Source organism: Kogia breviceps, chromosome 3 (assembly GCF_026419965.1).
Source record: "Kogia breviceps isolate mKogBre1 chromosome 3, mKogBre1 haplotype 1, whole genome shotgun sequence".
In the NCBI taxonomy this organism is placed as follows: Eukaryota; Metazoa; Chordata; class Mammalia; order Artiodactyla; family Physeteridae; genus Kogia; species Kogia breviceps.
The window spans coordinates 184,255,987-184,282,914 of record NC_081312.1 but is presented as its reverse complement, the minus strand read 5'-3'; the positions used below and the strand labels follow the sequence as shown (position 1 = coordinate 184,282,914).

Sequence of the window (26,928 nt, the reverse complement as noted above, 5' to 3'; positions counted from 1 at the left end):
AGAACATGTAATAATTTTTGAGCCTCTAAGCAACAAGAGGGACCCTGCAGGAAACTGCCAGAGGCTTGTGGAAAATTTTAACGTCTCCGACTTTGTGAGAGGCGGGGAAATCATTTGCTCATAATTATCCATCATAAGAGATTTCAGAAGGAACACATAACCTCATCTGAAGACCGTTCTCCCTGAACTCTTTTGCATCTCTGGTCCTAATCCTTTCATCTCTGACAAATAAAGAGCCTCCGAAGACTTCAGCAAAAGAGCCAGCTTCCTGGAGACGGCATGTGTCTTAAAGGAAATCTAGATGCTAATAGTTGGGCAAGAAAGAGAAATTCATTTTGATGGTTCAAACGAAGAGAGGTTAATGGCGGTGCTATGACAGAGGTGTGGGCAGGTGTCAAGGGTATCAACGAGAGATAATGAGATGCCTGGAAACTGGCAACCCCAGGCTGAAAGGGCAAAGGGCAAAGGTTGGAAATAACTGAAGCTCAATTACTGCAGCTCAGTGGGAGATGAAGTTAGGGAGGAGGCCTCCTGCAGGAGGTGTATTTCTGCGGGTAATCAGCTGCTTCTAGAGCCAGTGCTGGAGGGAGGGAGCGGGGAAGAGATACCCCTGCCACTCTCTCCTCCTACCCTGGCTTTTCCGTCGTGCACCCACTGGGGCAACTCAAACAACAAGCCAGCCTGCAAGGGAGCTGAGCGGGTGCAATCTTCAAGGGCAGAAAAGGCAGCAGAGAAAAGCAGAACATGGATCTGCTGAGGGCTGGGGGCCACTGGAGAAAAACCAGTACATCTCATAGCCCATTCGTTTTGATTTATAGGTACGTACACTTCCTGACTTTTTGTTAATAGGAATCCATATCTGATCGCATATTTTTAAATTTCAAAAATAAGAATAACCTGGTGGATCTAATGATTAATCATCTCTTTTCTCCTACAAGGGCTTTGGGGAAACAATACTGATTATCAAGGAAAACAGTGGCCACGGTATCTATGCAGCCACGCCACCGTGAAATTCTGCATAAGCACCTCCAGTGGCGCAAAGTAAAGAGAAATTGGAAACACTCCATCTGAAACGGAAAACAGCCGCTTACCTGAGGAATCAGATGGAGCAGAGCATCCCCAGAAAGTGTCCCAACGGCCAGACCCACAAACAGCTGTAAAATGAGCCTGTAGTTGTCCTCGCAGCAGCGGAAAAGGATCAGCGCCGTCCCGAGCATGGAGCCCAGCGTAAGCAGCGCCACTGCCAAGGTGCTGTAGCCATATTCTGAGCCAAAAGAGGAGGTTGCAAACCGCTCAGAGCCCCTAGGAGGGCCTCCGCCAGCCAACGTGCTGGAAGAATCCAGCCCGTACTATAACCCATAGGGATACAAAATTACTTTGTGAGTGATATGTTGGGTAAAAGGTTTCAAGGCTTTAATTTGTAAGGAAAAGAATGAAAAGACTTTCTCCAAATTACTCCGTTGCTTTGAAGTTATCCTGACTACCCCTTATGAAAAAATCACCATAGCAAGCAAGGAGCTAGCTTACCTCCTACCCCCCAAGAAAATAATTTCTCTCGCTTTAAACTACAACCTCCATTGACAGACACTGGTAATATTTGTCATTTAATTTCATTTAAACATTTCGAAGGCAAGGAAGCAATGCTACAGAAGGAGCATATAGTTTGGGCCATTGTAGATCAATATTTGTGGACAAAATGAGTACTTTCTTACAAAAATTCTCACAATTCTTTGTAATGTCAGAAGTGTTTATTATTCTCAGTGACTAAAACGAGCGATTGTATCGGTAAAAACTGATCAGTCAATGTGTAATGGATGATAAGATAAATTTGGACAGCCTACCTTTTGGATTATTGCAATAAGTTTTTATAACCCCTAAAATTTATTCTGTATTTCTAAGCTTCTAGATTTTTTAAATGCTCAGAAAGTGCAATTTTTTACAATTATTCAAACAGAAACAAATATGTAGGAGGGGAGAAGAAATAAAAGGGTAAAGGGAGAAAGATTAAGAGAAAGAAATGGCTTTCAGAGTCAAGTGTATATGATTTGGGGATAAAGAGTATTCCCACACCATTTTCCTTTGCAGATACTCAGAGCGAAATACTGTTTCAACTTAGAAGTTACTACTGTCAGGCCAAATGGTTTGTAAACAATGAAGGTAGGTAATTACAAAATTAAACTATCATTTCCTTTCGTGGCCACAGAGAGATAAAAAAATCAAACAACTTCAGCTATCATACTATTGCACTTGGAGCCCATTGTGGATTTTAAGAAAGTACCATCTTAAAATGTGTTACAATTGAAGATGTTGCATCCTCACCGTTCCTGTACTTTGCTGGGACAGTCATTCTCCACAGTAGGTCATGTTAATGACACTAGCCAGTAAGATGACAATAGGCTTGTGATGTGAAGGGGACCCTTATCGAATTATAAGCTCTAAGTTATACAGAGATCGAACATTAAAATAAAGTTGGTAGTGTACTGAGAGGAGGCAAAACACTTTCACACTTGGATTTTTCCCACTCTCACCGCTACTCCTGCACTGCTAGGGAAATCTATAAAACGGCTGTTGTTCAACAGGTACAGAGTTTCAGTTTTGCAGGATGAGGCATTTCTAGAGATCTGCTGCAGAGCAAGGTGAAAATATTTAATACTACCGAACCGTACACTTTTTGAGATGGTAAATTGCATGTATTTTTTACGACATTAAAAGAAAATAACAGAAATAGTCTGGAATGATCATACACCTGCCTAGAGGTTTTATTTTGCTTTAATTTAATACCTATGTTGTTAAAAAAAAATCCCTAGAGATATTTAACCAAGTTTCACATCCCATTCTTCCACAAACAGACTCTCAGTGGGAAAGTGATTCTTGTTGACTAGCAGGTAAATTAAAGACATTTGAAGTTTAACATGAGCACCTGGGTGCCTAATAAAGTTCAAAGTTGCCACATTTTTATGGTGCCTCCAAAAGATCAGCAAATGTCAGGAACTCAACAAGGACAAATTAGGGGCTGACATTTCCCAGGCAAAAGGCCAAGTTTCAAGTTCTTCAATTCTTCTACTTTCCCCATTGTCCTGAGGGCAGCTACAGGGTGGTTTTGGAAGAGAAACGATGCTTCATTCCTTGGGAGCTTGTAAATCTTTCTTGACTGGAGTCAGATTTGATATAAATCTTTCCCAACCTTACAGCAGAACTGGACCTACCAACTAAATTCTTAACCAATCCTGAGCGGCTTCTTTGAAGAGGTCTGAAATGATTTCTACACGGCCATAGCGTGCTTTCCTGGAAATTCAATTGAAGGTGGTGCTTAGGGGTTGAGTTTCAGCACACTGAACACTGTGCTCTTAATAACGTCTCCCTGTGTCTTCCCCTCTTTAACTTCTTACATTCCTGTAATTTCAAAAGGCCAACAACACAGACCTTTCTCTTTAGTTATATGATGCAACATTTTAAATTGAGGACGGTGATGTTTTTCTAGGTTCTTTAGTGAGTATGACTTGTTTGGATTTTTCTCAGGAAGACTATTTCCTAGAAGGGTCTAGAAGTTAATTTAAAAGGGAATTAAGCTTTTATCATGGATCTTCAGTCCAAAACCCTGTTTCCAATTGGCCTGTATAACCAGACTCCATGCCAGGGAGGTGTCTGGTTATACAGATTCATTTTTGAGCCATCACTGACCACAAGGTGTTGAATTATTTAGCTGCTCACTTTTAATGAAGCTTTTCTTCCTCTCGGTGAATGTGGAGTCTTAGATATATAGACCTGGCATGTTTTTGTTCACAATCTTCAAACGAATCACTCGATGTAGAATCCATTATGAGTTAGAAATAAGTAATTGAACAATTCTGCTATGATGGGCATTGCAGACTACCTCAAAGAGAAAGAAAAGCTGTTCTGAAAAATATGTAAGGCCCTCAGATCAATGGTAGTATTTTAAATATAGTTAAATGTCATATTTTTACTATCCATCATAGATGTTCTTAGGCCACCACTTTTTTTCCTTTTTTTCTTTTGCCTTTTAAATGTCAGGTCCTTTAAATGTACAGAATGCATTTTTGTACGCATTAGCCCGTTGGAAGGAACGTCCCCGGTAGACCGGGAAGTCTTAAGAGTAATGCTCAGCTACTGCAGGGATGTTATGGGTCACAGGTGAGTGGGAACATTGCGGCGTTCACTTCCTGGGGCTGCCAACCACGCCGGGAGGCTGGCACCTCCTTGCACTGGTCACCTCCATCCCATTGGTTTACCCCCAGTGCGCCTTCATTTTTACCGGGTGCCATAATGTGGAAATGGAGAGGAAGCCCTGTAATATCACTGCTTCCCACTGTGTAGAGATAGAGACGGGCTTGGGAGATCAAGAGATTCCTGAAGATCACAGAGTCGGCTGGGGAAAGAAGGCGTGACCCGGCTCTGCATTTCTGACCCCAATACAGATGTTCTTTCTCATACACCGTGCCACAGCTCAACTATGGACTTTGAACTATGGACTCCACGCTTGAGTCAAATACAGGGGACAAACTTGATTTATATAAGTTACATACAAAATATAAATTATTCGTTGCAAGGCAGTATCGCATAGGTGGTTAAAAACAGCTTGTGTGGGTTTGAATCCCAGCTCTATCACTTACCGGCTGTGTGTCCGTGGGCAAGTCACTTAACTTCTATGTGCTTCAGTTTCCTCATCTCTAAAGTGAGGATAACAATAATAATTTCTAGCTGGTAGCGCTGTGTGAGGACTCAATGAGCTGATCATTGTAAAATGCTTGGAGCGGTGCCCGGTATGTGGTACGTATCCTTCACTCACCGTCATTATTGCGTACACTGTGCACATTAGCTCTCCGAGTGAAGAACCAGAACTTACTCTCCAGGGTGGGGGGTGCCAGCTTTGCTCGCTGGTCCTGGGGCAGCTGGCAAGAGCAGCTCAGCAATTGCTGGATGATTCCTGGACTCATTTGCTTAAAGTCCTCCTTAGAAATGGCTGAAAGCTTGTTCTGTAGAAATATCTCCACGAATTGCCCAGCAGAGAAGCAAGTCTGCAGGAGGAAGAACGTACACTGTTACCACTCTCAGCACCGAACCAAATTCCCCATCGACTCCCATCCTTGAGGAGTCAGAACTAAGTGGAAGGGTTCAAGTCAACCCTTCCACACGAAGCCATGACTAGGTGTGTCTCCCTGAAGCCTTTCGGCCATAAATAATTCCCCGGGATTATCTTTCATCTCTGATTAAAGCAGCTGCATCTCACTTTCATTCTGAGTATTAGATAGTAGGAGTTTTGCACACTTTTTTCTTTCCTGAAGAGATGCACCGTGTTTTACAATGTGTTGGATAGTGTTCTAACCAGCAGCCTAAGGCAACCTTGAGGGGGGATGGCTTTGTCTTATTCACAAAGCTAAAACTTCACAGGATAAACAGCAGCTCTGAGGTAATGAGGTCATTGTCTTTAATATGCTCTGACTGAGTAAGCCTTTGTAGGCAACACGCATTTTCAAAAGCAATGAAAGTGAAGGTAATACTTTAAAAAGTGAAGTGAATGCTGTATCAACTCGCTGAGCGATATGGCTACCTCTGTCCCTTGACAGGCTTCCACCACAAAAACGATTGAAATCACTGTTATTGCCTCCTGATTTCACTAATTTTTATCTAGATCTTTGTGATATTTTTCATATTGTATAGGGATATTTATGAGATAAGAAGTAGAAACAAGACAACAAATGAAACGGGTCTCTAAAAATTGCCTCCAAGCCTCTGTCCACTTCAGAAATGTTAAGGCCTGACATTTTGCACATCAAAAATTACTCTGAAAAGTTTTCATATGTGGATGAGAAGGGTGTATAGTTTCACTAGCACAAATGGGTGTCTTCTATTGAAATAAGACCCCAATGCAAGATCAGCGTGATCTTTAGTTGCAGCAAGTTATCTTTAAAAAAGTCAGTGTTGTATACAAGGATTGTCTGATCTGCCATGCTGTAGAAAGCAGGGATTTTGTTTTTTGTTTTTTGTTTTTTTTTTTTTTTTTTTGTGTGTGTGTGTGTGTGTGTAGTACGCGGGCCTCTCACTGTTGTGGCCTCTCCCGTTGTGGGATCTTCCCGGACCAGGGATCGAACCCATGTCCCCAGCATTGGCAGGGAGATTCTCAACCACTGCGCCACCAGGGAAGCCCAGAAAGTAGGGATTTTCAACAAAGGCACATGGCTAATCAGAAAATAATGATGACACATTTGCTGGATTCTCCCCCACAAAAATCCTTTGGGATGATTCCAAGGGTTAAAAAGCTTTATCTTGACTGGGAGATGTTTGGTTGCATGGGACAGAACCTACTCAAACCAGCAGACACCAAGAGGAGGACGGATGAAGCTTACAGAGGATGTCTGAGATGGGAAGGACAGCCACATTTCAGGAGAAACTGAACCGGAAGCTGGAAAATTAGAACCAATGACTTTTCTCTGTCTCTTTGGGGCTTAGTATTTTCTTCTTTCTGTTCCCCTCTGCAGACATCTACTTCCTTTCAAAGTCTGGTCTTCTCTCTTTAATAAACACATGGCCATATAAGCCCTGACCCTAAGGTGACCTTTCCATCCAAGAACCCAAGATTGGATTGAGTCTGCAAATCCTGACAGATCTGATTGGCTCAGCAAAGCTATAGATGGGTTTTCTTGGTCAAACACCCATTTGATTCCATCAGTTTTGCCCCCGAGATAGGGGGTGGGACTATGCTCTTCAAACATGGCTTCTGGACCCAGCACTGTGGGTGAGAAAGCCTTTTCTCTGAAAGGGATTGGGCAAGAACTCCAAAAGTTTTCTACTACAAGAAGCAGCAGCAGAAAGCTAAACTTGTGATTTTTTTTCCCTTTATCAAAATAATTTATACCAAAGACAATGGTCTCTTGTGTATCACTTATTAATCATGGAATAGAATTACTTCATCATTACAAATACCAGCAACAATAAAGGGAAACTAACAACAAACTTCTGATCATGAATCCTTCATAATAAACATTCTCATTGAAAAATGCCTGCCTGGGAAGTAAGAGTGGAAAGATAAACATGAAAAGAATGCCATGCATCTTCCTGAAGTTCACTGTCAAGGAAGTGAATAGTTTCTAGTTTTAGAATACCTTCTCACAGAGTAAGGTTATTCTATTATAAGCTTCTATGCCCTTGATATTTACTTGCTGTTCCTGTACTATTTAGGTTATTGTTGCATTAAATTTCTTCTGAAATCACTAACACAAATGTCCTAAAAGGGGATTCATTATATCCTATAAAATTTTGGTAGACAAAATGTTTTTAATGAAGAAGAAAATAGAATGGAAATTTAGATTATCCAGCCAATAACCTTTGAAATAGCTTTAATCCTTCACATAAAACTTCAACATACTTGTACACGTGTGTTGACATTATCAGATTTCTGTGGAAACTTTACAAACACATTCTGAAGTGTTGCTTCTTTTTTTTTTTTTTTTTTTTTTTTTTTTTTTTGCGGTACGCGGGCCTCTCACTGTTGTGGCCCCTCCCGTTGCGGAGCACAGGCTCCGGACGCGCAGGCTCAGCGGCCGTGGCTCACGGGCCCAGCCGCTCCGCGGCACGTGGGATCTTCCCGGACCGGGGCACGAACCCGCGTCCCCTGCATCGGCAGGCGGACTCCCAACCACTGCGCCACCAGGGAAGCCCGAAGTGTTGCTTCTTGAACTTTAGTTTTGAGAATCCCTTGGAGGCCTTGTTCACAGACAGGGTGATGAACTCCACAACTGTAGGGTATAATTCAGTAGATTCTGGGGTGGGACCTGAGAATTTCCATTTCCAACAAGGTCCCAGTAGCTGCTGATACTGCTGGTCTAGGGACAACACTTTGAGAATCACTGATCTAAATAATATAGGCAGGATCTCCAGATCTAGCCTCTTACCTCAGGGTCCCCTCAAAAGTCACAGAGAGGGCTTCCCTGGTGGCGCAGTGGTTGAGAGTCCGCCTGCCGATGCGGGGGACACGGGTTCGTGCCCTGGTCCGGGAGGATCCCACATGCCGCGGAGCAGCTAAGCCCGTGAGCCATGGCCGCTGGGCCTGCGCGTCCGGAGCCTGTGCTCCGCAATGGGAGAGGCCACGGCAGTGAGAGGCCCGCATACCACAAAAAAAAAAAAAAAAAAAAAAAAAAAAAAAGTCACAGAGAAAGTGACATGATAGAACAGAGAAGAATTGAGAAAGAGGTTGTTTGTTTATCTTGCAGAGTCAGCACAGAAAATGATTATTACTGTTCTTAGAAGATGCATGCCTTAAGTAGGTAACCCCTAAATTTTGAGAAATAACCTTCATTCTTTATGCAAATAGGGGCTCCATCAGACAAATGGGTTCCCTTCTAAGAGCTGGCCCTGAAGAAATATTTAAAGAGACTTCACAAATAAGGATTAATATAGGCATCAACTCTTGTTACCTTCAGTTGAATACACTAAGTGTGAGTTTGAAAGAATCAGCTTTAATCGATGCGTTTGATATGTGGCCTAATTAATAGAAATTCACTTTTTAAAATATATCGTAACAAAAATATGTGGTAATGCCCAATCATTCATAACTTACAGGAACGACCTTCACTATTGTTAGGAATATGTAAGGAATTTTGCTCTTTTAAAATACAGATTGTGCTTCATAGGAATATTAACTCATCCAAGATATAAATAACAAAAATAGTTTTATTTCTTTAAATCAACATTTCTCAAACAGCATAGTTGTTCAGATCACAGAAAATGCCATCAGACAACCTATGTAGATACCTCAGTTTCTGTGAACTTAAGCAACTACTTATTAGCTCCATGCCTCAATTTCCTAATCTGTAGGATGCAATCATACAACCTAACTTCATACAGCTGTTGTAATAATTACATGAAGAATGCAGGTGAAATTGTGCAGTGTCTAATACATAGTATTAATTTACTCATTAAATGTAAGCCATTATCATGGAATATCAATTTTTCAAGATTTTAAATAATAAGGGCAGGGAAGGTTTCTATGTGCAACGGAGTCTGAAAAATGCTGGATCCAATAAAATTAAAGAATCTTATTTACTGAAGGACCTCCCGAGACACATTAACGTGCTACAGTGCAATATGCATCTTCAGTATTTCCCAGTCAGATTTGACCATAGCACCCCTTTTCAAGAATTATCTAGGTAGACTAGTGAATGGACTTTAGAACACAACTTTAGGAAGTAAGAATATGAACATATTTATAGGCTCATATAGTACCTTTTCTCAAAAACCTTCTCAGTGCTACCTACTATACAAATATTTCTCTGTTGCTCACAATCCAAAGTAATCTCTTCATCATCTAATCTAACTTTAAAGTGTTCATTCATCATTGTAAGTTTTTATATAATGTCTATATCCTCCCACTACCCTGTTAGCTCCATAGGAGCCATGCCTATTTTTGTCCAATTATCTATCCCTGGTGCCCATGATGGCGACTAGCACATAGTAAATGCTCACAGGTTTGCTGAATTAATTATTCACGCATTCAGTATGGAGCCGGTGGAGGAAAGAGTAATATATATCATTCTCCTAAATATCTTGACCTCAAGTGTATGTCTATAGAGACCCACTTGTAAAAAGAAAAAACACCCTGCCCACACTGTGGAAATCGAATATTTTTACACTTAAGGAAATCTACATTATCTTTTAACTTTTCAACAACTCTTAGAGATGTTCACAGCTACTTCCTTTGACAGGAGCAAATGATGGTACAAGAGGAATAATGACAATACCTGATCCCAGGAAACTGGACGGTCATCTGATTCTGGGTCCTCGGATACAGATAGATTACGGTAGGCCCAATCATGGATTGTTAGGTTGTTTTGTTTCCTTTGAAGTTGATGGATTCTATCTTTTCTGATACAGGTATTTTTAGTCCACAGAGTGTTGAGGAGTTGGTCTAGTTCTAGAAATTTCATACAAAATCTGGTATCACGTAGAATAAAGACAGGCCAGTTTCAGAATAATCACAATTTCACACGGCCACAGAATAGATATTTACTAAGTAAAGTTCTAATGAAAAGCCAAGGTTTTACTCTGAACAAGAATAGAGAGCATTTAGGGACTTCCCTGGTGGTCCAGTGGTTAAGACTCTGTGCTTCCAATACAGAGGGTACAGGTTCAATCCCTGGTCAGGGAACTAAGATCCCACATGCTGCACGGCATGGCCAAAAAAAAAAAAAGAATAAAGAGCATTTATACTTCACATGGTTAATGATTCTCTCACAAGATCTTGAGATCTTAGGGCCGAACCATGATGAAATGAGCAATTCCAAAAATGGAGTGCCTTCTGGTAAGTCAACTAATTCTTTTTCTAGGTGTTCCCTATAAAAATGTAAACAAAGGATGAAACTGATTTAATCCTTAGAAAACTTATTCCCTTTAAGCACAATACATCCTTAGTAGATTAACTATAACTTTAATGTAAAGTCAATCTAGTCATTTTCCTCTTCAGTGTTTAATGCAGGAAAGAAACAGGAATTGAAAAGCGGCTGAGATTCCTGGGACAAATGAGACTCTGTTTTCTAATGCTACTGTGGTATGGTTGTCAGTTTACAGACTGCAGTTTAGTTTCCCTTGGTACAGCTGTAGCCTTAAAAAATGATTAATACAGAGAACAACTGAATATTATGGTGAATTTCTTGGAATTTATTCATCTTTCTACTTGTGAAAAAAATACCTCTGGTGTTTTCCTAAATGTTATCATCAGCAGTAGGAAAACTGCAAACTAGAATTACTACAATATTTTATTTTAATGGCCAGTTTCAACAACAACAAAAGAGAGAGAGAGAGAGAGAGAGAGACCTGCAAAGAAATGGGAAAGTGTGACTCAGAGTCAGGGAAAAAAGCAGTCAATAAATATATATCTGAGTATTCCCAGATGTTGGATTTCACAGACAAAGACTTCAAAGCAGTCATTATAAGTATGTTCAAGGAACTAAAGAGAATAATATTTGAGAAATTAAAGGAAAGTATGACAATAATAAATTAACAAATAGCAATTTTCAATCAGGAGATCAAAACTATATAAAAGTCTAAATGGAAATTCTGGAGTAGAAGAACAGAATAAATGAAGTGAAAAATTCACTAGAGGAGTGCAACAGCATATTGAGATGGTAGAAGAAAGAATTGCTGAATATGGGGATAAATTAATACAAATAATCGAATCTGAAGAACAAAGAGAAAAAGAAAGAACAAGTCTCAGAGACCTGTGGGAAACAGCAAATATACTGACCCATATGTAGCGGCAGTCACTTGGAGAGAAGAAAGAGAAAGAAGTAGAAAAAGATATTGGAGAAAATAATGGCTAAAAACTTTCTGAATTTGATGTAAAGCCTTAATCTACAATGTTCAAAAAATTCATCAGAGGGAATTCCCTGGGGGTCCAGTGGCTAGGACTCCATGCTCTCACTGTCAAGGTCCCAGGTTGGGGAAATTATATGGGGCATGGTCAAAAAACAAACAAACAAAACAAAACAAAAAGAAGCTCATCAGACATCAAGTAGGATAAATATAAAAGATCCAAACCCAAACATAGTCAAACGATTGAAAATCAAAGACAAAGATATATCTTGAAAGCAGTGATGGAAAAATGACTCATCACATACCAGGGAGCATTGATATAATCAATAGCTGCCTTCCCATCTGAAAAATAGAGGCCAGAAAGTAGTGGAATAAGATGTTCAAAATGCTGAAAGAAAAAACTGTCAATTAAGGATTTAATATCCAGCAAGACAACCCTTCAAAAATGAAGGTGAGGAAGCAACCTAGGTGTCCATCAACAGATGAATGGATAAAGAAGATGTGGCACATATATACAAAGGAATATTACTCAGCCATGAAAAGAAATTAAATTGAGTTATTTGTAGTGAGGTGGATGGACCTAGAGTCTGTCATACAGAGTGAAGTAAGTCAGAAAGAGAAAAACAAATACTGTATGCTAACACATATATATGGAATCTAAAAAAAAAAAGGTTCTGAAGAACCTAGGGGCAGGACAGGAATAAAGATGCATACGTAGAGAACAGACTTGAGGACACAGGGAGGGGGAAGTGTAAGCTGGGATGAAGTGAGAGAGTGGCATGGACATATATACACTACTAAATGTAAAATAGATAGCTAGTGGGAAGCTGCTGCATAGCACGGGGAGATCAGCTCAGTGCTTTGTGACCACCTAGAGGGGTAGGATAGGGAGGGTGGGAGGGAGACGCAAGAGGGAGGGGATATGGGGATTTATGTACACATATAGCTGATTTACTTTGTTATACAGCAGAAACTAACACACCATTGTAAAGCAATTATACTCCAATAAAGATGTTAAAAAATAATATAAATAATAAATGGATTCAAAAAATGAAGGTGAAATAAAATTATTCCCAGATAAACAATGAATGGAGAATTCATTGGTACCAGAACTGTCTTACAAGAAACACTAGATGAAGTTATTTAAGCTGAAAAGAAATGATCTGAATGGTAAGTCAAGTCCACAGGAAGAAATGAAGAGTACTAGAAATGTAAATATGTGGGTTAATATAAAAGACTATAAATATATTTCTTTATCATTGTTCTCTCAACTCAATGAGGAAACAAACTTTTCTTTCAAAGTCTAAAACATGATAAGGGTACAGACCATTCTCAAAATATTTACCATTGTATTGGGGTTATTAAGCAATGTAATTTGATGACAAAGAAAAGAGACACACCAATTGAAAAAGAAGAGGCAAAACTGTCTGAAAACTCTAAAAAATTAGGGTAAAATAAAATGAAAGATTTAATCATGGAACAGGTTATAAAATTAATCTAAAAAAAAAATCACTAGCCTTCACATAGACAAAGACCAGTTAGAAGCTGTAATGAAAGAGAGGATCCCAGGTAAGAGAGCCAAAAGGAAAGTTAAATGCCCCAGTATAAATGTACCAGGAAATGTCTAAAACCTATGTGAGGGAAATAATAAAACACTTCACAAAAGCACACATGTAGATATGCACAAATAGAAACATTATGGGATATAAAAATGAAACATCTTATAAATATCATTTCTAAGTTATTTTATAATTATTTTGCAATTATAATAAAATTATCACAGGGTTATTTTTTCCCAGAGCTTGACAGTTAGGTGATATTTGTTAGGAAGAGTGAACAAGCCAGGAAGACCCTGAAAAGAAGAGCAATGAAGAAGGCTAGCTCTATCAGAAATTAAAATATACTATAAAGCCACTATAAGTAAAACAGTACAGTACTGGCCCATGGATAGACAAGTGGGCCAATAGAACAGAATGGAAAATAGAAATAGACCTGATTGCATTTATCATTTTATTATATAAAAGCAGCATCTCAAACCAGTGGAGGAAATAATTTCCACTGCATTTTAAACAAAAGGTATAAAGAAAACTGCATAGTCATATAGAGAAAATAAACTGGATCTAATCCTCACAACATGTACCAGAATTAATCCTAAATGGATCAGAAATGCAAGCATGCAAGTACTATAAGAAAACACGAGTAACTTCTTCTATAACCTGCGAATGTGGGAAACTTTCTCAACTCGAACTCAAAATCCAAAAGCAATTAGAGAAAAGTGTGATTAATTGGTTTATATAAAGATAAAAAATATTTGGAGAAACAATTACCCCAGCTTAGGCAGAAAATGTACAAGATGAAACTGGAATATTTTATACTGGAGAGCAAGGGAGATAAAAAATGTGTTAAGGGTTTTGACAAAAGGACTTACAGCCACCTTGAATAAGATTCCACTTGTCAAAGAGGGAAGGATCTGAGTATCAGAAGGATAATAATGACAATAGATTGAGAGATAAGAAATCATAATGATATAAAAAGAAAAGCTCATTGTTCCTTGAAGGATGCAAGGAAACTATGTTATTATTTTGTAAAGTGGTAAATTAAAGAATCAAGAGTTTATCCCTACTTTCCTTTAAGAACCTCAATAAAATGAAATTGTGGTGAGGGAAAGATTTTCCACTATAGAATTATTACACTGAAGCATGAAGAACTACTGAATTAGAAGATCACCACTGTGTAAGCCCCAAACAATTGATCAATCTAGGCGATGACCATCATAGCTTATAACTTCTCAGAAAGAGACTCTACCAGATGTTACGTGCTGCCGATGGAAGATACCAACCATCAGACCGTAGCCCCAAATAAATAAACAACCTAAAACTAATCAAACCTCTACATATAAAAATCAATATACATGACACACGGTGCATAGAAACACATGTAAGGGACTTCCCTGGTGGCGCAGTGGTTAAGAATCTGCCTGCCCATGCAGGGGACGCGGGTTCGTGACCCGGTCCAGGAAGATCCCACATACCACGGAGCTGCTGGGCCCGTGCACCACAACCACTGAGCCTGCGCTCTAGAGCCCACGAGCCACAACTACTGAGCCCGTGCGCCACAACTACTGAAGCCCGCGTGCCCGAAGTCCATGGTCCTCAACAAGAGAAGCCACCGAAATGAGAAGCCCGCGCACGGCAACAAAGAGCCGCCCCCGCTCACAGCAACTAGAGAAAGCCTGCGCGCAGCAACGAAAACCCAGGGCAGCCAAAAATAAATTAATTAATTAATTTAAAAGAAAAAGAAACACATGTAAAATGAGTAGGAATGCAATCAGCAAAATCCAGATGGATAAATGATCCTTTTTTTTTTTTTCAACAAAAAATTTGCAACAAAATAGAATGGAGGGAAAGGGCATGACACCTATCAAAAGTAAAACGTCAGAGACACACCAACAATTCACATTTTATGGACCTTATTTACATCCTGGTTCAATAAAAACTAAAAATATTTTTTAAAAAGCAGCAAAATGTGAACATGAAGGAAATTTTTGTGATATTAAGGAATCATTCATTTTTTAAAGCTGTGATATTTGTAATAGATGCTTTTTAAAAAATCCTCCTCTTTTAGAGATTCATACAGAAATATGTACAGGTTGATTGCTTCAAAATAATCAAGTGATTGGGAGAGGATGGAGGCAACTATAAGATTTTCCAATTGCTGTTAATTGTTAAGGCCGGGGACTGTGTACACGGGGGTACACTATTTGATTGTTTCTACTTTTGTTTAAGTTTAACAATCTCTATAATAAAAACATTTTTAAAAAAATTAAAAATACCATACTCCCCCCCACCCCCACCCCAAGATACAATTAGTATCAGTAGAGCCCTAGCTCAGAGGCAGTTGTTAGAAAACAATGCCCTGGGGCCTCTGGAGTAAGCATCTAATTGCACTGGGATGGGATGGACTTCTGACTTCTCAAATGCACAAGTGGCTGCTTTGTGCCCAGGTGGGTGATACTGAACTCCTCTCACAAACAATTATTTTAGTTTTTTTATCCAGGGTCCATGATGGTCAATATCTAGACAACCTGCTTTGATCTTACAGTACCGCTTGCCTCTAACTGTATTCTGTATTTCAGTCTGATGGCTCTTCCTATTTCTTATAGAGTGACTGAGCCTTCAGGTGGCGTACATTTTTATTTGAAAAGGAAAATCATTGCATTCCGTCGGTTGATACGGAAACTGTCCTGCTAAAACTCAATCACTCAAAATCTGAATTTAGCAACTCCTGTTTGCCACATCAAAATCATTCGCAGCATAGCATGCTTTTCCCTGGCCTATTTCCTAGTGATGACATCTAGGTAACACGATGGAATTATACTTCAACTTTCATCTTAATAAAGATTTCTTTCTCTCATTTCTTAAAGCAAATACAAACGAATTGCAGAAAAACACACCTGTCATTCAGTGCGTTAGACAAACAAGTCAGAGACAGTTCTGCATGGAATTGGATGATTCCCAGCTCTCGATCCCTTTCAGAGTTGGAAGATTTATCTAGATCATGAGGCTGTTGCTGGTGCCTTGGAAAATTTGTATTTCTCTTCTACGTTGTGACTTCCCAAGAGGAAGTATGTGGCCTTGGTGTGTGTGTGTGTGTGTGTGTGTGTGTGTGTGTGTGTGTGCAAAGCAGGGCATTCTGATGCAGATGAAAAACTAAGTCATTTCACTCTTAACGTCTTGTCAAGTACAAAGAAATGTGTGAAACAAACATTCTGATTCCTTTCGTGATGTCTTATTTTACCTCAGACCCCTAAAATGCTGGCAGTCATGAATGTAGCCAAGATGCCTATTTTATAGTATTTTTATTTAACATTAAATGACTTACTTTTATGGTTCCAAGCAAACTGCTCCCAAGCCTCCTGCACCCTTTAGAATACTATTGTACCCTCTACATGATACTCTGTCCCCCCGGGCCCAGCACTTTGTGTACCAAACAGGAAAGTGTTCAGTTAGTACTAGTAGCAGAACATAAAAATCTCTCCCTTTGGCTCTCCATCCACAATTTCATCATTCCTGCTCAAAGGAGCTGAGTGCATATTTTTGCCTTATCACCACATACATATCATAGCATGTCTGCCCTGAAAAGGCCCCCTGGGCTGCCTCACTACATGCTGAGATTAAAAGAGTGTTTAAAACATACCTGGACAAATTCAGTCATCACAATGATTCTGCTTTTGTTTCTGGCGCAGTTTATATTTAGTAGGTGTGACTGGGAAGTGAAATTCATGAAAAGCATCCTTACCTGGTAGATGGAGAGTATTTGTACTATTCAAGGAATTGAAAATATATTCTGTAAAATAGTCTGGGGACGGCAAGTTTCTTGGTCCCAGACAAACACCTTGGAGGGACAAAGCAATGACTGTCTCTGCCAACTGAGGAAGTGTATTTTCATCGGCACCATCACTGCTTGAGATACCAGACTTTTTCTGCAGCACTTTGGTTTCCATACACTGAAATCAGACACAAAGTAAAAAGAAAATTTTAACTTCTGAAATTATTCTGATTAGAACATCTCTAGGATTTCCCCAAAAGACAAGAAGTCATTCTCCTAACAGAGGAGTGAATTGTTGTGGGTATGTGCTTACCATCATTCTCTAGTCTCAGATAGAACTCTACCTGGAAGATACTTGTTTCTTCCATCTGCCATGGCACTGAATTTGCTAACTCCCATCCCACTGATTCTTATTTGTCTAATCTTTCTCGTTGTCCTACTGTACAGCACAGGGAACTATATTCAATATCTATCCTATGATAAAACATAATGGAAAAGAATATGAAAAAGAATACACATAAATATATGTATTGTTGAAGGTCTATTGGCATTTAGCGGGGTTTGCCCTGTATCCTAAAATCAACTGGAAGCCAAAGGGGAATTCTGAGCAAGGTTTGGGAGTGGGAGTTATAGGACTGGATGTGTGTTTTGACAAATTCACTCTGGCTACCTGGTGGAGCCCAAATAGACTGGAAAGAGAGTCCGTGCTTCCTAGCAGCACAGTAAGAAGGCTATGACTGTAGTCCAGGTACGAGACAGTGATGATGGTAACGGACTAAGCCAACAGGTTAGGGATCTCTTCAGGAGGTAACAGCAGTAGGACTTGGATTAGATATAAAGAGGGAAGAAATCTGGAAAATAAAATTTCTAGTTGGGCATCTGACTGGATGATGATGCTATTTGCTGACCTATGAAGTGATACATGAAGACTAGATCTCATTGGGTTGATTTATAACCTTGATTTTGGATCATTTAAGTGTGAGGTGCCTTTACCATATCTTTAAAGAAAAGATGTTGTATAGTCTATGTGGGTCTGGAGTGCAGGGAAGAGGTCTGGGATGGAGATACACTCTGGTGAGTCATCTTTAAGTATAGATGTGCTACCCCAGAGAAAGCATATAGAATGATGGGGGCTAAGACCACGCCTGAAAGAGCACTAATGCTTAAAATCCACACAGAGAAAGAGAAGAGCCTGCAAAGGTGAAAATGGAGGTCAGAGAGAAAAACAAACAGGAATGTGCAGCATATACAAGCCAAAGTAGAGACTATTTCAAGAGCTACATAAGCAACATCAAAGAAAGGTTCAGGAATAGAAATATGACTTTTGATTTTAATATTGAGTTTCACGTGCTGAGGAAATATACACATGGAGATTTTTAAAGATGGGTGAATATATGAGTCGATGGCTCAAAAGAGAAATCTGGGCTGGCTTGCAACAGAATTGAAAGTCATCAGTGTTTAGGAGTGCTTGACGTTGTGAGAGCATCTCACTCAACAAGAATATGGAGGGTGAAGAGAGGGAAAACCAAATTTGGGGCCAAGGAGGATGCCCTGATTTAAGGGATGTCAGGTCAAGTGGATCCTTCAAAGGAACTTGATACAGAACAGCTGGACAAGTGAGAAGAAACCAGGAGATGGGGGTGATGCGAATGGGAAAAAACATGAAGTATGGGCTGACAGAAATCAAAGAGCAAAAGAGAGCTTCATGGAGGCAAGACTTGACAAAGGTGAGAGAGCAAAGAGAAGGACAGAGATGGTTGAGAAATACAATGTACAGTAGTGTGGGAAGGAGGAAGTATGTTCATACAATGAGGACTCAAGGGAAGGTTACTATGTCACTGTTGCCTTCTTGTGACATAGGACAAGGTGGGAAAAGTGCGGATCAGATTTATTTATTTATTTATCTACCTACCTATCTAGCTAGCTAGCTAGCTACCTATCTATTTATTTATTTTATTGAAGTATAATTGATTTACAATGTTGTGTTTAATTTCTGCTGTACAGCAAAGTGACTCAGCTATACATATATATATGTATATATTCTGTTTCATACTCTTTTACATTATGGTTTAGGGAGCTATATTCAATATCCTGGATTTATTTCTTTTTTAAGTTTGTAATTGGTGAGCTGGGCAAGAGCCTATTCATAGCTATGGTGGGGAGCAGCGGGGAAGGCGGAGAGGCAGTTACGAAAATTTTAACAAATTTGGAGAAGTAGCCAGAAGATTCATGGATGACAATAACAAGTTAAAATAACAGAGAGTGTGAACCTCACAGAAGTGTGAGTTTTTCATGGAGGGTGTGAAAGAGTAATGTCTCAATGTGCCACTGAGGACAAAGGAGGATTCTAACCACTGTCTCCAATCCCGGAGTCCTTAGGATGTGGTCACGAATACCCGTTCTCCATATAAGAGGCAGGACTAGTAGAGTACCGTGTACATTTACCATGGAAACAGCAAAAGAGTGGAAAGAATGGAGAGAGGTGGTTGCATTAAGAGATTGAGTCAGGAAGATAAAACAGAGTAGGAAGAGAAGGAAAGAACAGAGGGCTGTTCAGATTCTGGACCATTAGGGAGGGTCGCTAGATCAGGATATGATGGTGTTAAGGTGGGTTCTCTTAGTGAGCTGGTTAAGGCCCGCCTGGAGTTGCTGTTAGCGGCTTGACCTATGGAGGTTGGGTCCCATGAAAGCAAGACCTAGAAATGCTAGTTGTGGTGGGCCTGGACCGCCAGCATCTTCTGTGACTTTACACCTCCTAGTCAAAGAGAGCAGCAGCCTGCGGTGAGGTGCCAAGAGGCCTCCTGCAAAAGTCTATAATGACTGACTTCCTAGCAGAAGCCTACCCCAAGGGCATGGGCCACAGGACCCTTCCCAGGAACTGATGACAGTGGTATCCTCCAGGAGATAGTTGTTCTAAGGCCTAGCACAGGGTTATGACTCATCAGTAGCTCACTTCTTCTGAATAAAGTAGGTCTACACATAATATTCAATTAGTTTATTCTGTTCTAGGAATGTTTAATCTCACATACTTTCAGAAGCCCAGGTATTTGCAGTATATGTTGGATAACCATAAATTTACATTAAATATATATACTCCATCTGCCTTTAAGTGCTGGCTTTGCATTTGCATTTAACCTGTATCAAGACAATAACACATAGTCTGACTAAAATCCTAGTGGCTCATCTGAACCAATCTTACATTACGTAGACATCGAACTGAGGAAATTCTAGGTAGGCACACCTCCTTATTTAAGCAAAAAAACTGAATTCTATAAAGGAACCCCATTTTATCCCTTGGAAATAGAAAGAAAAAAAAATAACCAAAGTTTGAGAGCCACAAGATTACAGTTACTGAAGTGATATCCACAAAGTCCTTAGTAAACAGTCTTTCCATTTGTTCTGCCAATTACAAGAGAAATTTACAGCAAATTGGAGGATATGTTTGCTGGCATTAAGTTGCAGCATGATTGCACAGATACCTTTGAACTGCTAGAAACCAGAATCGAGGCCAAGAATCAAACTTATCACTATAAGTTGTTACAGAATGAATGTTTGTGTCACCCCCCAAAATTTGCATGTTGAAATCCTAATTATCAATGTGATGGTATTAGGAGGTGGGGCTTTCAGGAGGTGATTAGGTCATGAGGGTGGAGCCCTCACGAATGGAATTAGTGCCCTTGTATAAGAGATCCCAAGAGCTCCCTTGCTCCTTCCACCAGGTGAGGACACAACAAAAAGATGACCATCTGTTAATCAAAAAGTAGCCTCTCACCAGACACCAAATCTGCCCAGCCCCTTGATCTTGGACTTCCCAGCCTCCAGAACTATGAGAATAAATTTCTGTTGTTTATAAACCACCCAGTTTATGGCATTTATGTTATATCAGCCCAAACGGACTACGACACATGTCAATGAATAATTCAAGAGAAAAAAACACATTCTGCCACACTCTTCAAAATGTGCTGGTGGCTCCTCAATTCATTCTTTTAGAAAACATGGCTTAAAAAAACCCCATGTTCAGAGAACATTTTCAGCTCAAACTCCCCATCACAAAGCAGAAAGCAAAAAGGTAATTGAAAGGCCAGCTTTTGCTGGAATAGTAATGAAGGCTACAAGACACCCATTCCTAAGAGTGGGAACTGTGAGAAAAAAAAAAGCACCTGGGACCCCTGAACACATGCAGCAACAATTACAAGCCACAAAAGAGATAATGTCTGTGCTGTCATGAATAATGCTTTTTGCAAGCTGCATCCTCAGGGAACTGACTAATTATTAATTCATCTCTTGCCAACTCTTACTGCCTAATCATTCCCTGGCCAGAAGGCAAGGCAAACAGACACACTGCTCTCAGCGCTATAGTTCAGTCCTTGGAGACTGATCAAAAGCCATGAGTCACACTCACTTTAGTGCTCAGGGGGACTCGGAACAGAGCTGCCCTGTCACCTGGTCTGCCTGCCCACCCTCCCACCCAGCTTCCACCTGAAACTCATCTGACAACTGATTAGTCATTACATCCACCCCCCCTTTCTTTTTTCATTAAAAACAAAACAGCTTTGTTGAGGTTTATTCTGAATTATTTTAAACAAAATAAAAAATAAAGAAATATTTTTGTACATTCACATGATTAGTTGTTACATTTCCCCCTTCAGACTCAGAATTTTAAATTATATCACTTAACATCCCATCACTAAAAACCACAATTACTTACCTCTCAGAAGTTTTTGAGTATTCTAGGAATGAATTAGTGACAAAAAATCATGCTCTGAGACTGTATCTTAGCAGCAGAGCTAGTTAGCAATTCTGACTTTCTTACCTGGCTTCTGGAAGTGTCAAAGTACTGCCTGGTGAAAGCCAGGATATCTTCCGTCTCATTCTGTGAAAGGAAATAGGAGTCTTCATCCTGCCTGAGGCTGAGAAGGCTGTGTAGGTAAAATGTATACTCCTTATTACTCATGTTGAGCTTGGAAGAGCAGATCTCTTCCTGATGAATGATGTAATAGAGGAGGAGAAGAGAAACTCTCTGGACCACTTCCTCTCTGAGCTGATCCTCGAAATCTCCTCCAGCTATTAGTAACAGGGCATCTGGTTCGAAGCACTGTGCAAAAAAAAACCCCACAAAATAATAATAAAAAATAAAAAAGAGAAACAAAACTTGACAAATAGTCCCAGAACATTAACAACCACAGAGTTTCTGTTGCTTATTATTTTACGAATAGGAGGGGAAAGTGGGCAGCCTCAATAGCCCAATTCAAGTAAGATAATCACAGCTGGACTTTTATATAAAAAGGATGTCCTCCCAGAAGCCCTTATTCCCTAAATGCAAGCCTTCTATCTCCAACTACAGTAACGCAAGCTGTCACTTTTCTGCCTTGATCAACACCAGAGGACTCTGGCTTTTCAAGTGATGCCCCATTTGCATTTAGAATGAAATCCAAGCTCCTTATAATTTTCTCCTCAGTCTGGCTTCTGCCCACCCTACCTCTCTCACCTAACCTTAGCCTCCCTCCACCTCTCTCACTCAACTTCTGCCCCTGTGATTGTCCGTCAGTTCCGCAGGCTCTTTCCCACCTGATTTCTCAGGTCTCAGTTTCAAGTGTCACTTCCTCAGGGACGCCTTCCCAGATACCATTTCCAAAGTCCCCATCCCTGCCCCGTGTTCTCCGGCACAGATATTTTCAACAAAAATATCACACAGGCTACAAATGTGAGGCACGTTTTAAATTTTCTAGTAGCCACATTTTAAACCGTAAAAAGAAACAGGTGAAATTAATGTGAATAATATATTTTCTTTAAATACATATGCAAGATACAATCACTTCAACACATAATCAAAACTCTAAAAAAGTATTAATGAGCTGTTTGATGTTCTTCTGGTCACACTAAGTCTTTGAAATCTGCCGTGTGTTTTACACCTTATCAGCATATCGCAGCTGGGATAAGCCACATATTAAGTGCCTGACAGCCACGGGCAGCTCTAGCATTACCACTTTCCCTTTTTCTCGTAGAACTAGGATTCTAAGATTACTATGTCTCCTTGTTTCTCTTCTATTTCCTCTTGAAGTCAACTGGCTCATTAAGGCTGGATTTTGTCTGCTTTGTGCACAGGTCTATCCTCAACCTCTAGCACCGTGCCCAGCACTTAAGAAGAGTAAAAAAGGAATGAACGAGTACCACCTGCTTCTCTCTTAGCCTCTACCTAAGAGAGTTGATGTCAGTCCTTCCTGAGACGCAATCAGTTACCACATCCTGCTATTAACAGAAATGTTGGTGGTTCGAGAATTACTAAAAATGCTCCCATGATGCTTTGTTTCACAACCCACAGATAGACAGCTGGCTTGTCTAATCTGGGAAGTTTACATGGCAGAGGAAGGTGTTTGGGGTAACGTGCTGAGACAGTGAGAAGAAGATAGACACAGGGGTTGTGGAAGAGAAGCTCTCCCAGCAAGATAAGAGCTGTGTTTCTTCAGAGACAGTTGAGGAGCTTCTGGGAATGCTCCCAGGATCTGAGAAGCAGCTCATGACATGGCACCAGCCCGAGTGAAGGCACCAAGAGATGTGCCTATCTGAAGGACTTTCCTGGCGGGCCTGTGGTTAAGAGGCTGCTCTTCCAATGCAGGGGACGCAGATTTGATCCCTGGTTGGAGAACTAGGATCCGCCATGCTGCGTGGTCAGGCCAGTAAATACATGCGTACATACATACATACGCACATACATACGTACGTACATACATACGTACGTACATACATACATACGTACAATATGCCTATCTTGAGCCCCAGGGGAGTTGACCCACTATGGGATAATCTACTATGAAATCTTTTAATCTGTTCTCTGAGGTGGAAGTTTCAGGGGTCCTAATTCCATGTCTGCTGTGTGTCTCACTGGGTAACATCTGGAAAATACCATCTGGGCCAGAAAGAAACATGTCATCCATCTGTAAAGCAAAGCATTAATCACATTCTTCACAAGCCACACAGATTCCAATTTCTCCCCAACTCAACTGTGAGACGCCAGAAACTCAGCAAACAGATGCAGCCTTCCCAACAAGATCAACTCCGAGTGTCAATGTTAAACTCAACCACCAAGACCACAGCAGCCCTGTTCTGTTCCCTACTCAGCCCCCGAGAAAAGTCCATAGGTCGGTAGCTGTTAGATGGCACTGACACCAGGACCCATGGAGGTGATTCAGCTGAATCAAGCTTTGTGCCGAATAACCTCCTGAAACTAAAGTATCGGGAAAACGATTGGTCATATCAGCTACCATTTATCGGAAGCCATGCGTCCAAGACAGCGCTAAGTATCTTCCATATCAAGGTGTCCCTCGGAGTATAAATCTAATTGGTTCTGGAGAAGGTGTCGGATGATGAATTTTTCAATGGGGGGAAACTTATTGCATTATTTTAAATGGAAAAACAAAAGCCCACACCATAATCCACCAAATATTTCTGCACAATCAAAAGCGTTCAGAATACCAATTACCCAATTACTTAATGCATAATGAATTAGTTAATAGGTACATATATATGCAGTATGCAAAGATCCTGCACAGAATTGCGTATGAAGTATGTTTTCCTTCTATGAGGAAAATACACCCTTAGTATATGTGTAAGCTAAGTTTCAGAGAGGGTGAGTAACGTACCTAAAGCCACACAGTTAATAGTGGTTGCCCGGTCTTAATTCCTGCTCTGCCACTGATAGACTTTGTACTTGCTGTGTAGCCCCTCACCAGGTAACTTTCTCTCCCTCCTGTTTGGTAGGAAGAGATCTGGTCAATTAGGAGGCTAGGGGATGGCTAAGGTTATAATATCCACCAGTGAGAACGTGGTACAGCCGGCGGGTTGAACAAGTTCACCTTTAGAGACTTCCAAGTGCTATTCAGGTCTGACGGCGCCGGGTAGGTGGGAGTAAGAGCGCCAAGAACACGTAGGACCTCCGTGAGGCCACCAGACCACGCGTTATGTGGCTCGGGTGTGGTTGTGTGCTGCTCGTACACAGCAGTGTCTGTGGCCACCCTGTATCCCATCCAAGCAGCCCGAGACCCTTGTCCACTCGTGGCTCCTTCTCCAGGCTTTTGCTCTGTGCCTTTCTAGGGGTGAGGCAGGAGGTAGCAGAGAAGAGGGTAAGACAGAGTCCCCTCTCCTATCACGCTAGATAGAATACCCTGAATCCAACCAGGCAGACGTTCACTCCAGAATTGTTTTGTAAAATGCTTACGTCTTGGAAGGTAAATCAGTTTCTGACTTGGAAAAGTTTAAGTAAGTTGTGGAAGCCGCTCATTTCATCTCGCTAGAGACTGTGGTCATCTCGAATGAACAGAGGTAGAGCCTACCCCTTGCTTAAGTTTTCTGAGCCCTGCTGAAATGAAACTTAACGGTGAATCAGAGGACCATGTGGCGAAAACTCTGTCCTCTGATATCTGAGTCTTTGACAAGTTACCTTAACGCAGAAGGTGGTGGCTTGAGGACAGGGTGGTGCAGGGAGAACCGGAAGAGCTAATAACAGAAGGTAAATTCTCTTCTAGGCGTGGACGTGACAAAAATTGCTATGGGGGTTGGTGGGGGGGACTGGGATTTTCAGTTCATCACCACTAGATTTGTTTCAGTTGTTACAGTTTTCCGAAGTGGCTCAGTTGTGGTTTGGGAGAGGATGTTTAGCGAAATTTTGCAAATACTGGCACCCCACAGGCATCCGATCTGTCCCAGGCTCTGACTCCAGTAGAGTGATTCTTTGTTGAAGAAGAGCGGACTCATTCAGAAATGATCCATTGACTTCCTTTGAATCTTGTCAGGTGGAGGCATAAAGTTTAAGAGGAAAAGAAAAACACGGATTCTGGGAATTCTTTTTCAACTTCATAAGGAAATAAACTTTGGTTAAAAAAAGACTAGTCAAATTGTGAGAAGTCCTCTCTACTAGCGAAATGGACTACTCAGATGTTTGGTAGTAATTTTCTGTGACACCCTGGGGCCAAATCAGATTGCCTTTTCCCAGCTGCTTAATTCAGCTTTGTTTACTGCTTGTGTATTTCAGGCGAGAGCCTCAGCGACAAAGAGCTACATGAAATCTTCTGTGTCAATAAGGCAGTTGTCAGAACCTGCAGGGTAAGCTTTAGGAATTTTAGACCAAGAGATGTTTAGAATTTGATTTGGGGTTATGGGTACATCAACTGCCTTCTAAGTTCTTAGATTTTTTTAAGTTCTGTTTTAGGAGGGGGCAGGGTTGCTAACGATTGACTATACAACACAAGAGGGAAATTATATTTCTTCATTTTCCTCCCAAACAAAAATCTGGAAGGATGTCAGCTGATGACAGGCGCTAGCTTTTTGTGGGTCTGTACTAGATTTAGTGGCATTTCTAAGTGACAGAAAGGAAAGTCTTAACTGAGAAGAGTTCAGATCAACTTTCTCGATAAACAAGTTAAGATAAAGCTTGATGCTTTTCACACTTTATCCCATGACCATTATGACAACTCGGGGAGGGGGAGGGAATTAAATGCAGGACCATTAAGCATTGATTCTCTCTGAATGTGTCTGAGAACCGCCTGGAGATCTTGGTTAAACCTCTGGGGACAGTCGAGGTGGGCGGGGCCGGAGGGGGATGCAGAGGAAAGTCTTGTTTTCTCAGCAGCACTGAAGGTCCTTCACAAAAGATGCTCCAGTGACCTGGAAAAGGGGGGACTGGACATTTCCGCGAATATAAGCAGGGGAAGAGAGCTTGAGCTCGTATATGCATTCATAGATGGTCATGTGACCTCACAGGGCGCCCCCTGAGAAGGGAATCAGCATCTCGGCATCCGAACAGCTAGACGGCGCCAGAACAAGGATACGGACCCAGTGCTGACTGCCTCTAAACCAGATTCTTCTCCCTTCACCACGCCTGGAACCCATGCAGGCTCGCGGTTCTCATCATTACTATAGTGGAATTTATTCTTTTGGAGTTAATTAATCCCTCATTAAATGTATTAAAACCCCCTTCTCACCCTTCCCGTTAAAAAATTAAAAAAACAAAAAGGAAAGCCATGATCAGGCAAGAGTATCCATATTCAAAGGCGGCAGATTGAATGGATTTATTTTTAAACGTGCAGTGCTCTTAAAAACTTCAGATCAGGGGACGCGGGTTCGCGCCCCGGTCCGGGAGGATGCCACGTGCCGCGGAGCGGCTGGGCCCGTGGGCCGTGGCCACTGCGCCTGCGCGTCCGGAGCCTGTGCTCCGCAACGGGAGAGGCCACAACGGTGAGAGGCCCGCGTACCGAGAAAAACAAACAAACAAAAACACTT

General features: G+C 40.9%; 1 protein-coding gene across 2 annotated transcripts in view; it reads right to left on the bottom strand.

Annotated features, from left to right (window-relative positions):
• SLC39A12 (solute carrier family 39 member 12) overlaps nt 1–26,928 on the bottom strand; it is a 72,775-nt gene that overhangs the window by 42,344 nt on the left and 3,503 nt on the right. For both annotated transcript variants that reach the window (XM_059058331.2, XM_059058329.2), the window contains exons 3-7: nt 21,467–21,748; nt 16,624–16,831; nt 9,756–9,928; nt 4,865–5,036; nt 1,092–1,264 (exon numbers count right to left, since the gene is read on the bottom strand). In XM_059058331.2, the coding sequence (XP_058914314.1) occupies nt 1,092–1,264; nt 4,865–5,036; nt 9,756–9,928; nt 16,624–16,831; nt 21,467–21,748 (1,008 nt within the window). The remainder of the gene's footprint in view (nt 1–1,091; nt 1,265–4,864; nt 5,037–9,755; nt 9,929–16,623; nt 16,832–21,466; nt 21,749–26,928) is intronic.